Source organism: Balaenoptera acutorostrata, chromosome 4, assembly GCF_949987535.1.
Source record: "Balaenoptera acutorostrata chromosome 4, mBalAcu1.1, whole genome shotgun sequence".
Lineage (NCBI taxonomy): Eukaryota > Metazoa > Chordata > Mammalia > Artiodactyla > Balaenopteridae > Balaenoptera > Balaenoptera acutorostrata.
In genome coordinates this window covers 92,596,052-92,610,529 of record NC_080067.1, presented here as the reverse complement: position 1 = coordinate 92,610,529, position 14,478 = coordinate 92,596,052, and the positions used below count along the sequence as shown (strand labels likewise).

Genomic DNA, 14,478 nt, shown 5'->3' with positions numbered 1-14,478 from the left:
TGATGTCAATGGTGTTTACACTTTGTGTGCTAACCTGACAGTCAGTATTCTGGGTTACCTTTTGACTGCTAATTTGTGAAGAGCCTTGAGTAAAGTCACTTAGTCTCTTTTGTTTAGGGTTGCTAATTCCAACCTTCTTTTTTTTTTTCTTTTTTCAGGATAGAGTGCGGCTAATGTACTAACCTAGGTTATCTTAATTAATCTTAGATAATTTAAATGCTAGATAAATATTTTAATGATGATAGTTATAATGAAATTATAATTCTTCCTGTCCATCAGTGGTGATAAAGTATTTGTTTTAACACTCATTGCAGACAAGCATGAAGCTAAATTAAAAGGAGTAATATACTTTCAAGCCATTGAAGAAGTATATTATGATCACCTCAAGAATGCTAATAAGGTAAACATTGAATTTCAGATTCCTACAATTTGAATGCATAATTAAGTAGGGGGAAAGGTATTTTTTGAATTCTAATTAATTTCGATTTGTTATTCTGACATGATAGATATGATCAGAATGGTGTTGGAAAAGTAAACATAGAAGTAAAGTAGTTAGTGCAGCTGATCTTTTTGTGAAAAAATAAATCATGACAAAATGAGAAAATACTCTGGATATATTGGTTTGGGAGACCCTGCCAAGTAACTCTTTGCTAGGCTTCTAAGAAGGAGCTACTACCTACTTATGAGGAAGATCATAAGGGAAACATCTTAGTAGGGCTAAGAATAACATTTATTGAGCTATTTTTAGCGCACCCACTATCAGCTAGATACCCTGCTGGAGCTTTACAAGTAGCTGCTAAAACGATTGGTGAGCTCACTGTGAGAGCTCTTGTGCGGAAAGGCCAGAAATATGGTCAATCTTGAGAAAGGTGTTGAGGGCGAGGGAATAAGTTACATTAGAACAGAAGTAATAGCTACATAGAAGCCTTCACATATCTCTGTGTTATATTTAATGTTATAATTTCAAGATTTTGTTTTATGTTCTTTTCCTTTTAGAGTCCTAATCCATTACTCACCTTTAGTGTCAAGACGCATGACAGAATCTACTATATGGTGGCCCCATCGCCAGAAGCCATGCGGATCTGGATGGATGTTATAGTTACTGGGGCGGAAGGTTACACTCACTTCTTGTTGTAGTGAACTAACGCCAATAGTCCACTTCAGGGCAGACTGCAATAATTTCTTACAAGAATAAAGCCATATTCAACACCAGGTGGAAAGACCCAACAGACCCATCCCTTTAACTATGGATACTCAGAACTGTTTTCATATAAACAGGAAGTCATTTGTAAAAGGGAAAGAAGGGATTTTAATTCAAAGATTGAGCGTAAATAACTCAAAGCTTGATCATAAATAGCAAAGAATTGAAGCGCCTAGGAGAAAGAAAATACTATTTTGGTAAATAGCATCACTTATAGGAACATTTCTTATAAATTCTTTTTTATCAATTGTTGATTTTGGTGAAATAAACTAAACCGTTTACAAATGTCTATATGTACTTGGAAAATATGAAATTATTTTAGCACCCAAATCATTGGCATTGACTTTACTGGTAATCAACTGACTTTTTTGAAAAAGGAGTATTTTGCTGAATGTTATTTTATAAATATAAGCAAATAAGGGCTTGGAAGGGAATATATTGTACGAGGAGTTTGGCCCTACTTTTAAAGTACTACACCAAAACCAAAGACTTGATATCACCTCCGTTTAACAGTAGTAGTTTCAAGTGATGAACTGCAGTTAGTGTTATTCTACATTTTAAAATGGTACTTTGATGCCAACAAGTGCCCAGGAAGTTGACTTTGAAGAATCACCACCAGCATAAGCTACTGTACATATATAGCAAACTACACTTTGTGAAAGAAGAACAGAAAGCTGTGTGTTTTTGGAAGAAGCAGTCTTAGACATTCTGTCACATTGGGCAATTTAAAATAAAGAGAATACTTAGGAGCTATTTTGATGAAGATTTCTCCATTCCCAGTACTGAGAATAAAGGCAACCAGTAGCCGATTTTCTTTATAGTATCTGATTTCTCTTTGCTGCAGCCTCACATGACATAACTATGAAATACAGCTGTTTTCACCAAAGAACAGACCAATTAAAATCCTTATTTACAGAAGTATTGTGATTCCATTAAAAGGCAAATGAAGTTCAACTTAATGTACTCTGTAATGTGCTATTTTATTATGTATTTTCTTTACAATTAGCCTTTGTTTTTTAGAGTTAAATTAATTTTTGTTGAATGAAATGACTTCAGGAAAGTCCTTTTATAATGATTTTCAAATTCCATTTATCCTGGTTTGTCATGTGTGCATTTGTAAGTATGAATGTACTCTTTCTATGCTTTGGCAAAAGAATGAAAGCAGAAAATAATGACATTACTTACTAGTACAAGTGAAATGATTAGATTAGAAGTGTCTGTAAAATCTTTGTCAGGCCTGCCTGGGTACAATTTTTTTTTTTTTATTTGCAGTGGTTTGTATACATGTTGCCAATAATAAGATTTTGCAACTGGATGACACATGATTTTACTTGAACAGTGAAGGACAAAATCACAATTGCAGAAGACATTTTTATAATCTGTTTTTTCAGAGATCACCCCTAAACCCTGTAATGAGAGTGAAATACAATTGCTAAACTTTTGTTGGTTAATGTAAAGATATAACTTTTCTGAACTGTACTTTACCTTCTTCATAGGATTGTAAAGATATTCTAATCAACTTTATGCCTTGCATGATATAGTAAACCTTTCCAATATGTGTGTTAAAATATGTTGAGTTTGGATTAAAATATTGACCAGATTTCACATTTGAAAATAAACTCATCTCTCATTAGGAAGTCACCCATTGGTTACATGACAGAGGATGGATTAATCAGCAAAAGTCCATTGTAGAATCGACATAAAGGTTGTTGTGTGCTAACATTATGACCTGTAGTTTATAAACTGAAGTAATCAGAAATATCTCTGGTCACATTCCTGTTGCTAACAAGATGAGATAACCCCTGAGAAACCTGACATCTTTTTGTCTAATTGCACAGATGCAATTACTACTGGGGATTGAAGGACTGTGTTTACCTGTCCTTCTCTCTGATGGGGAAAAAATCATGCAGGTATGAAGTTAAAGCTCTAAGGCTTTACTTGGTGGGGACATCATTTGTTTCCCTGAACAAGGAAGCAGATTTCAGAGGAAGAAACCGCCCTCTACAGTATGTCCTTTCACACCTGTCAGTGAAGGCAACATTGATAGTAGGTTAACGGAAACAAATTTGTCTACTTCAGGCCCACTGCTGTCAGTAAAAGCATCTTCACTTGACTCTAGCTACAATTTTTCCTGATTTGTTATACTGATGAAGGTGGATGGAGAAAATGGTCCATGGGTTTCCCTGCTTTTTTTGTGCAGTGCCTTTCCCACTATGAGAACAAGTAAGATTTTTTTTTTCCTGCACATAAAATGCAAGAAGACCTGCAAAAATAAAGGGACAGAATAGGGACAGGAATGATTGAGAATATTTGCAAATATCCAGAACCATAGGGAGAAGTGTTTATTGTTAAGATACAAAGGATGCTGAAGTGATGTGCACTGGGCATCACCTTAGTGATTTTAGTCCCTTTAGAGTCTACAACAGGCTTAATGGAGAACTAGCAAAATAGCTCGGCAGCTTTTGGAGAAAGTTGCTAAATCAAGCAGCTGTCAAGCAGGTGTTTCTGGCAATACACCTCTCAAGAAAGAGATCTATTAAGTTTTTATTTATCCAACTTTTCTAGTGTGTTCTAATAGGACAGGTTCTCAAGACTCCAAAGATAGGCTGGATTCACTGTATCCAGTATTAAACCAGCTACAGTAACTTTTAAATAGAAAACAAACAACCAAAAAAAACTAGTCTTTACTTGTTGATGCTTGAGGCCTCCAAGAATTGCTTTGAAGGGTGTCAGAGCAGGAATCCAGAAACCCTTGTACCACAGTTTATTCAACCATTAATTGGCCATTCCATTTTTTTCTTCGGTTTGCCTCTAAAAACGGTGCTCTAGTAGATAATATGCATCCGTATAAACTAGTATTTTCTATAGGATAGTCACAAATTGGGGCCATTGGGTCAAAGGGCATGAAAATGATGCATATTTTAAATTGCCATAGGTGGTCAGGTTACTTGACAAAAGAGTTTGTCAGTATACCCTCCCACCAACCATACATGAGTGCCCATTGCCCAGCTTCCTTGCCGGAAAAAAGTTAAAAAGAACAATAGTTGTTCTTTTTAACTTTTGCCAATCTGATGGGTAGGAAAAATGGCATGGGTTATTTTTTTAATTCCAATTTTTCAGTTAGGTTGATCATCATGTTTACATATATGAACTGCCTATCACAGCTGTTGGCCAATTTTATTGGAATTATATATTTTTTCTTATTTCTAGGAGCAGGGCGAACAGAACTATTCAGGTTTTATTCTTCTGTTGAGACCGTTTATCTACTGGAATTTATTTTTGCGTATAGTATGAGACAGGGGTCAGGGTAATTCAACAGTCAGGCATACAAAGAGCTAAAGCAAACTGAAAAAGGGCGAAGGAGCGGCGAATGTTCGATTCCACTCCAGGTGTTTATACAAGCAGGATTAAGGTCAGATCTTCGAACCATTTCCGGTACAGGTCAAAACTGTCAAGGGGGTGAGAACTACTTGTAACGCAGCAAACCTTAGCACTTTATGTTTCAGCTCCCTACCGTCATCGGGATGATGAGATGGTTTCCTATCTAGGAACGATGGGTGGGGTTCCTCTCCTCGCTTCCAGTCCTGGAGTATCTACCCACCGAGAAAGCAGCCTACCGAGGGCGCTCAAAACATCCCAAACTCACAGACTGAACCTCCCCAACAGAACAGCCCAACAGCGAAAGGCTGGGAAGAGCGACGACGCTCTGCGCATGTGCGCTCTCCGGGGGTCGAAAATCGGACAGGCGCCTTTTACCAAGTTGCGTCGTCCAGAGGGCGGCGCATGCGCAAGCTCAGTTCTGGGCGCTGTGAGTGTCTCTGTAGGTCGGCGCGGGGCGCAGGGGCCGTTGGGAAGATGGCGAGGGTGGGTCTGGGCGCTTGGGTACCTTGTCGCAGGTTGGGCCGGATGGCCGTCTCCTTTGGCTTCCACCGTGGGCTCAGCACGTTACTTGCACCGAAGGCCGAGCGGGCGCCACGGTGGCTCCCAGGTCAGTGTCCGAAAGGTTGGAGTAGGACGCGTACTTTCGAACATCACGGATTCCGTCAGTTCCTGTGCCATGCGTTTTTGGCGCCCCGTTCAGAAGTGCTCTTCCCCGGTTCTCAGTACCCCAGTTATAGGCGCTTTCGACAATTCTGGTGAAGGCTGTGAGGAGAGCTCTGCCGGGCCCCGGGGTATTCAGCCCGGGCCGTTGGTGGCGTTACGCTCTGCAGTCTAAGGATCCTCTCTGCCCGCCTCCCCTTTGTTAAGCGCCAACATTAGGAAACATTCAGATGTGCATTTAATGCGTTTGATTATTAGTTGCTTTTGCTTTTCTTTGCTGGTTCTAAAGGGTTTACAGATCGTGACTGTTAAGATGCTTAGACCTGCCCTCCCTTGACTTGAGCGATTTTACAATATGAACATTTTCTTTGGAAAAGTTTAAACGCCGTCATCAAGCCTAATTTCTAGTTTTTTGGTTTTGTTTTGTTTTTCCCATGATCGCAGCCCAGTAAAAACCGTAGTCGTTACTCTACAAAGGAAACTAGAATTTGGACGAAAAATCAGAGCCCCTGAATATTTCCGTTCCTTGTGCTTGATTCTTCTCCGTCCCACCCTACCTCCACTCCCAACCCCCATATATATAGTCTGTCTTTATGAATTATGTCCTTTTATTTTTTTTGTTTTGTTGTTTTCGCACCCTTGCCAGACAGCTGTCAGATGCATAGTGCTTGGAATGGGAATTGTCATGGCAAATACCCTTTGAGTTAAAAATTTTAAGCATATTATCAGTTTAACTTACCTTTAATTGTACACAACCAAGAGGCTGTTATATATCTGTTTTTTTTTTTTTTAGCAAAGTATAGTATGTCATTTCATTAACTAGAATATGATACTCTTTTACTATTTAGTGAACATTCATTGAACACTTATGCCCCAGGCTTTGAGCTAATCCTTACACTATGAAGATCATTCACGGATATAATGTTAAGAACCTGACCACTTATAACTCACCAAGATTAAACAAATTGTAATTATGGAGAATTTCCTGTTGGAAAGTAATATGGAAAAGAGGATAGGAAGGAATTTTGGAGTGCTAAGGAAATGGGAAATGAACATTTTTGCTGCTGCAATCTGTCAACCAACATAACTGGCTCCTACTAGCCTTGTTTTTCACTAAAAGTTTTAAATTTGGCATATTTCACTATACATTGAAACTCTGAAACAGGATTACATATAAAAGGGATAGCTTTAAGGGCTTCAATTCAGTTTTTTAAAAAATCAACTTCTCAAATCCAAACTGAGGAAAACTTTATTAGCTCACATGGAAGAGACTGAGAAGTTTTAATTAGCCACAATAAAGTAGAGGTTTCATGTGATAAAAAAGAGATTCCGTTGGTCCAGAAAAAGACTGTTAAGGGAGTACACAAGCCTAGTTTCTTTGGAGGGAGAAAGTGGGATTATAAATGACTTTTTTTTTTTTTAAATATCTTTCTACATTTTTTAAGAGCAAGTATTGTCTTTACAGTAGGGAAGGAACTTTAAAAATAATGAAATGGAACAACCTTGTAAGGTTTACCCATTGTGCCTTTGTACTTGCACTAAGATTTGTGTGTACCATTCACAGAAAACCAGGCCAACAAATAAAACACAGTGATTGGGAGCCCTATGAGAAATCTTTTTCCAAAAATGGTATTATGATGCATTTATTCAAGGTTACTTGTAAAGAAACTGCTCGTTGAACCCGCCTCAGCAGATATGGAATCATCATTGGCTGTTACCATGGCCCATGATTTTATGGGTGGAGAGGGAATCAGTAATAAAAGGGGCACAGCACCTCTACCATTGAAACAACTTCCCAAGGGCAAACCAAACTTGTTTCTCCCCCTCCCCACTAAAAAGTAGAGGATGTGAAACCCCTTAAACGTTAAAAAAAAATTTTAAAGAAGACAAATCTCACAAGAAAGGGCTAAAACTAGTGTAGGTAAATCTGAATGTTGATTGATACTATTTGGGACATGATATAGCAGCAACAGAAAAACATTTTTGACAAGTCTCTCTGTCTTTTGTTGCCTTCAGATTTCCTTCTCATTGTGTATTTTGGAAGAATCATGATTGGACCTTGCTCAGAGAAGACACTGATTGTGACATGATTTTAAAAGATACCATGCACAGACTTGTGACTTTAATACTTCACATCTGTATTTTTTTTCTATTAAATGGAAATAGTATTTGATATCAGTTTGATGAGTTAAGAAAGTTAAGATTAGAAATATGTATGGTTTTCAAAAAACTGTGTTTGCAAACTATAGTTTATGTTTTGTGTACTTTGTTTAGCTTGCAGACAAAAGACCTCAATCTCTTTCCTTAGTCGACCAGACCTTCCAAACCTGGCTTATAAGAGGCTAAAAGGCAAAAGTCCAGGAATTATCTTCATCCCTGGCTATATTTCTAATATGAATGGTACAAAAGCATTGGCGATTGAGGAGTTTTGCAAATCTCTAGGTCACGCCTATATAAGGTAGGAACAACACATTTTAGAGAAAATATTACCATTTACCGTGGCAGTAGAGAATTACTTATGCTCTAACCAACTGAAACAAATGCCAGCATTTTTTTTTAATTTATTTATTTATTTATATTTATTTTTGGCTGTGTTGGGTCTTCGTTTCTGTGCAAGGGCTTTCTCTAGTTGCGACGAGCGGGGGCCACTCTTCATCGCGGTGCGCGGGCCTCTCACTATCGCGGCCTCTCTTGTTGCGGGACACAGGCTCCAGACGCGCAGGCTCAGTAGTTGTGGCGCACGGGCTTAGCTGCTCTGCAGCATGTGGGATCTTCCCAGACCAGGGCTCGAACCCGTGTCTCCTGCATTGGCAGGCAGATTCTCAACCACTGTGCCACCAGGGAAGCCCAAATGCCAGCATTTTTATAGATGAATTTATTTTAATGGTCTGTAAACTTTCATTTTGTGATTTAAGGTTCTTGTAAAGTGCAGCCTTTAAAAAGCCTTTTTTATAGGTCTTTGTGGGGAATTCCTTGGCAGTCCAGTGGTTAGGACTCCGAGCTCTTACTGCTGAGGGCCCAGGTTCGATCCGTGGTCGGGGAACTAAGATCTCACAAGCCACGCTGCCAAAACAAAACAAAAAAACAAAATAAATAAATAAATAAAGATCTCTGTGCCACACCGACAATGGTGGCAGAAAAAAACTAGTGGTAACTTAGCTCTTTAGAAACAGTATTCTAACATGACAACAAACCAGTATACTAATTGGCTTTCTTGTAATCTGATAATTATATTGTGGTTTTCCTTTGGGGACTTAAGGACATTTATTTGACCACTGTTTATTTCCTTTTAAAATATGTAGTTTAAAATAATATATGTGTTTTAAAGTATTGTAAAATTAATATTGTATAATTCGCATTTCCACCGATTTTCTTTTCTTTCACTTCTGTAGCCTGAATACGTATAAGCATAAATAAGGATATGTGTTGTTTAACTACTACTTGATTTCACAGTTCCTAATATTTCATACTGATAATTATTTTACTAAAATAATGTGTTTACATTGTTATTAGATTTGTTTACTTATAACAATCATTTATTTAGTGCCTGATTTGCCAGAAGAGATAGTATGGTTTAGTAAAAAGAGCGCTGGCCTGGAATTCAAGAAACATGGGCTCTAGAATTAATGCTAGCAATAACTGACAAGATGAGTCAGTTAATAAATGCTGGACCTATTTTCTTCATCATAAAAAGGAGGAGATTGGACGAAAGATAATTTCTGAATTCTTTTCTAGCACTAGCAACCTAAAAATCTATTTATCTAGTTTTTAGAAGAGTTTCACTAACATTCACTCAATAGGTCTAGAAAATACAGCTTTTAGAAATAAAATAAAAAATAATTAGAAATAAAAAATTTAAAAACTTTTAGAATTAAAAATAAGACTTATCTATTCAATATATTAGCAAAAAGTATGTCAATTGTATGAATTTTGTCTTATTCCTGTTATCAAATTAACTGAATTATTTCATTTTCATGCTCAGAACTCTTAAAAATATGTTCTAACCTAACTGTTATTCTGAAGACTGGAGTATTTTTTACAAGTAGACTTTCTAGCACTATACTGGTGCTGTGAAATATACAAAGAATTATAAAACATGGTCGTTGCCTGTAAGGATCTTTTAATCAGGGTGGGGAAATGCAAGATAAAATACATATGGGAAATTAGACAGAAATATTCATCAAAATGTGATTATGTCAAAGAGCAGGATACTAAATTGTATAAGGTGAGAGAAAACTAGGAGTCGAAGTAGATAGAAAAATCTTTATAAAGGAACACTGAAAAATAGTTAGAATTTGGGTAAGAAGGAAGAGCTCTCCAGGAAGGGGAGGACTACCCTGAGCAAAACATGATGATATCAGAAAAGTTGCCATCATTCTCGTTCTTTGTCCCCAAAAGAATTTGACTCAAGAAATCCCCATTTTATCAGTTCTCGAATTTAAATTGAGACTATGAGAGCTATAACCAGTTCCTGTCTCCCTATAAGACATATAAGGGGGTTTTCTGCATTTTGGATGCACATGAAATAAATTTTCTTTTTAAAGGTATATTAAGTAATGAGGATGAAATTATACTATATACAGACAATTATATGATACTGTATTAAAATGTAGCCTAAGTGTATCTTTATAAAACTTTATAAAATATAGCCCTTCGTTACAATTTTTAATTTGATCAGGTTCCTTTTTATTTGCTTTTATCAAACTTCATTGCAATCTAATCACTATTAGCTATCGATTGCATTTTAACTTGTTATAAGAGATTTTATCTTCTATTTATAATCCCAATTTCTCAGTTTACTTTTGTTGTGATTTTGTCTGTAAAACTTAGATCTTGAATGAGGAAATGGTTAGTTCTGTATATTATACAGGGAATAGTACATATGGTTCTGTGTAAATGGTTTTTTAATATCCTGCCACCATGCCTAAAATAAGATTGAGTCGGAGCTCAGGAACACATGGTTTTAGGGCTGGTCTTCTCTCATAATTATTTCTAATAAAATTTAAAATTTTAGATTTGGGAATATGTTCCAGAGTATTGGGGCTGCTAAGACAGAATTGCGTTACTGTGTTTAAAAGTTTTAAACTGCTGAATGTTTTTTAGTTATCTTTGTCACTTGGTTAGGGTTCAGCAAGAATGAACTATATTGTCACCTAGTAGTATCACTGAATGTTTATATTTTCCTTTTTGAAGGCCCTCTACATGTGTTTTGCATCTTCACCATGTAGTTGGAAGGCAACTGTAAACAAAATACAGCAAGTAGAGATGTGTGATTGCCCACAGAGGGGGATAAAGGAGAATTAGTTGGTGTCTTTCTCCCCTCTTCTCCCTGATCTGTCTTCTATATCCCCTGGATTGAGGAGAAATAATAACCATGATTTAGACTTCAGTAGCTGCCTTGTTACGCTATTTCCCAAGGATCCAAAACCACTTCACTTCATACCTAATTTTCTTTCTCCATCACTTTTATTTATTTTTAAATTTTATTTATTTATTTGTGGCTGCATTGGGTCCTCGTTGCTGCGCACGGGCTGTCTCTAGTTGCGGCGAGTGGGGGCCACTCCTTGTTGCGATTCGCAGGCTTCTCATTGTGGTGTCTTCTCTTGTTGTGGAGCATGGGCTCTAGGTGCGCGGGCTTCAGTAGTTGTGGCACGCGGGCTCAGTAGTTGTGGCTCACGGGCTCTAGAGTGCAGGCTCAGCAGTTGTGGCACACGGGCTTAGTTGCTCTGTGGCATGTGGGATCTTCCCGGACCAGGGATCGAACCCATGTTCCCTGCATTGGCAGGCGGACTCCCAATCACTGTGCCACCAGGGAAGTCCCTCCATCACTTTTTAATCCTTTATCTCTAAGAAAATATGTATACACTATATATCACATATATATTCTTCAAGTACACGAAAAACACTAGGATTTAATAGTTTTCACCAGATTTTAAGAATCAGAAAAATACTTTAAATTTAAATAAAATAATTCTTTATACTTTTATGTTCTACTTCCATTCATTTAATATGTATTATAGTACTCAGTGTGTGAGGTTCACATGCTAGCCACTATTGAGAATGCAGAAACAAAAATAAGATGATGGTATTTCCCCTCCAGGATCTTTACAGTCTCATAGGAATGATGAGACACAAATACAAACATAAACTGTCTTATAGAGCAGGATATAATAAAATGATTGTGACTAATAAAAGTGAATTCTATCTAAGGTTCATTAGGTAGAGGTTTTTTTTTTTTTTTTTTTGGCTTGTCTGGGAAGCCTCTCCAGCAAAATTTCATTTGGACTAAGCTCTGAGAGGGGATATTAATAATGAAGGTGATGGGAGAAGGTATTCCCATGAAGGAAATGGATGAAGCGTAAAACAGAGACAGAAAACATAGAGTCTTTTTTAGGAACAGCAAGTTGACCAGTTTGACTAAAGCAGTAGTTTCATCAGAAGAAATAAAAGGTCAATCTGAGATGACTAAAATATGTTTTTTAAAAACAGGCTAAAGCACTAAATTTTTATGTTATATATCACAGGAAGCCATTGAAATTAATGCCATATCGGTACAATGTGTCAGACAAAACCTGACAGTATAAAGTGGGTCCATTTGGAGAAAGAATAGTCATAGAGACACAGGAGGCTGCTGTGAGAGGGTAGGTTTAAGATGACAAAGACCTGCACCAGGACACCAGTCTTACCAAACTGAGGAGAAAGGGGTGCATGTGACAAAAAATGAGAGAGTGAGGATAGTACAGGGCAGGCAGTATTCTACACCCTGGGGGAAAACAAACTTGAAATAAAACAGTCTGCCCTTGAAGAACTGACATTCTAGTCAGAGAGAGACATATATTTAAAACTTGATTACAACACACAATATGAAAAGTGTGAATTGGGTACAAAGAAAGTGACCTACTACTACTACTAAATGACACATTCTGTCAAAGAAAGTTCCTCAAAGAAGGTGACATGACTTAAAGGATGACTAGGAGTTTGAATGGGGAAGGAAGACTTTTTAGGCAGTGGAACAGCATGCAAAGTCTCAAAGTTAGGAAAGCGCTTATCCAGAAATTGGGAGTAGTTCAGTATGACTAGGGTTTAGGGCAGTCTGCAGGAGTGGTATGATACTTCATGATTTATTGAATTGAGACCTTGAAAGGGAGGTAAAATTCACAGATTAGACAGACTCTGAGCCTGGAGAACTAGGAAGTTGCAAGGAAAGAAAACCAAGAGGAGGAGCTAGTGATGATGAATTTGATTCTGGACTTCTCTCTTCCTTCTACTAATTGAGTAAACATACACTTAGCACTTACCATGTGCAAGGGACTGATGTAGGCACTGGGAAAGCAGTGTGAACAAAACAATCTGCCCCTGTGGAGCTTCCATTCTAGTGTGGGAGATAGACCACAAACCAATAATCAAATATGTGTATTGTCAGGTAGCAATATTTGCTATAAAGAGAATAAAGCAGGGTAAGGAACTAGAGAATGATGAAAGAAGCACAACTTTCGGTTGAATGGTCAGAGAAGACTTACGGAGATGTAACATTTGAGCCAAAGGCCTAAATGAAGTGAGGGAGCAATCTGAGTGGATATCTGGAGTAGAGTGGTCCACGTGGAAGGAGAAGCTGTTGTAAAACTCCTGAGGCAGGAATGTGGGTGGTATATTCCATTAACTTCAAAAAGGAAAGTAAGGATACACCTGGGAAGGAGAGAGACAGTAAGAAATGAAATCAGAGAGGTAGTTAGGGGCTAGAGGATGGTAAGGACTTTGGATTTTACTTAAAGATTATACAAAGCCTTTGGAGGGTTTGTGCAAGACATGATTTTTGTTTTAAAAGGATCACCGACTACTGTGTGGGGAATAGACTTTGAGGGTGAAAAATGAAAATGGAGATCTACTAGGAGACTGTTGCATTAGTTCAGTCAAGAGAGGATAGTGATTTGGACCAGGCTGGCAGCAGTGGAGGAGGTGAGAAAGTAAGTGGCTATGGGAGATCTTTGAAGGTTAAGCCAGTAGGATTTGCTGAAATACATATTGACTTCACTGTTTTACTTTAATATATTTTAGACATTGTAATAATGATTAATGTGCTATCTTCCTTAAAAATTAGAAAAGCAAATACATAGATATCTAAATATAGATATGTTTTCTCTTTTTCCAGGTTTGATTACTCAGGAGTTGGAAATTCAGATGGTAACTTAGAAGAATGCACAGTGGGAAAATGGAGAAAAGATGTTCTTTCTATAATTGATGACTTAGCTGAAGGACCACAGGTGACTGTTTTTGTTAAATATGATGATAATTGTTGACTGCAACCTCATGACATTTGAGCTGTTTCTTTAGATGTGAAAATTTATTTAATATTTTAAATGTCTAACCATCCATTTTTGTATTTCAGTATCAAATCAATCAGTTCTATTATTTTCACTTTCTCATAAAACGAAGGTAGCATTTTACTTTTCATTTTACAAATTTTATTTGTCTAGTTTATTCTCTCTTATAGACCTAATACTTTAACAAAAAGTAATCATAATCTTAATTTTACTTTGTGCCAAATATTAAAAGTCTGGGAGCCAATGAATATAAAGAAAGAAAGTATATACGTTCTATGAAATTATTCACTGCCTTCCAGAAAAGAAAAAGAAATTCCTCTTTAAAACTACATGTTTTTACTTTTAGATACTAGTTGGATCTAGCCTCGGTGGATGGCTTATGCTTCATGCTGCAATCGCACGGCCACAAAAGGTTGTTGCTCTTATTGGCATAGCGACAGCTGTGGATGGCCTGGTGACACAGTTTAATCAGCTTCCTGTTGAGGTGAGTCCCAGGCAACCTCAGTGTATCCCTGCTGTCGTTCTTTTGCTCCCTCTTTGAATTTTGTTGATGTGTCATCTGTCCTTTGACTTGTTACACTGGCCCATCTTTTGTCTTAGCTGCCTTTTTGTATACCATTTCTTTGCCGCCTTTAACTATTTGGTCTCCTGTTTAAGGTTTTCTTTTTTTTCACAGTCACTTCAAATCATTTCGCCAAATATTTGAGCCACATGAATGAAATCACACTTTGAATTTCTTGTTTAAGCAACATTTTATTAACCACATTTGTTTATTTGGATCATCCATCGTGATCTCTTTTTGGACCTCTTAGTCTTATTTTGTGGCTTATGGGAAATGGTACCTATTCTATGACCATGTTAAGACGACTAATCAATTATGAAACTATTTTTTTTTTAGCCTGAAAGCCTCAGATC

At 37.2% G+C, this 14,478-nt stretch overlaps 2 protein-coding genes across 17 annotated transcripts in view; both read left to right on the top strand.

The window, feature by feature from the left end:
• The window catches only part of PHLDB2 (pleckstrin homology like domain family B member 2), a 224,339-nt gene extending 222,184 nt beyond the window's left edge, over positions 1-2,155 (top strand). For all 15 annotated transcript variants that reach the window (XM_057545215.1, XM_057545227.1, XM_057545226.1 and 12 more), the window contains 2 exons: positions 315-400; positions 997-2,155. In XM_057545215.1, the coding sequence (XP_057401198.1) occupies positions 315-400; positions 997-1,137 (227 nt within the window). In that variant the 3' untranslated portion in view covers positions 1,138-2,155. The remainder of the gene's footprint in view (positions 1-314; positions 401-996) is intronic.
• A 2,656-nt stretch (positions 2,156-4,811) lies between these two features.
• ABHD10 (abhydrolase domain containing 10, depalmitoylase) overlaps positions 4,812-14,478 on the top strand; it is a 13,979-nt gene continuing 4,312 nt past the window's right edge. Inside the window, exons 1-4 of one of the 2 annotated variants that reach the window (XM_007181938.3) lie at positions 4,812-5,009; positions 7,517-7,700; positions 13,392-13,503; positions 13,910-14,047. In XM_007181938.3, coding sequence (XP_007182000.2) covers positions 4,985-5,009; positions 7,517-7,700; positions 13,392-13,503; positions 13,910-14,047 — 459 coding nt within the window. In that variant the 5' untranslated portion in view covers positions 4,812-4,984. The other variant, XM_007181937.3, reaches the window with a different exon arrangement.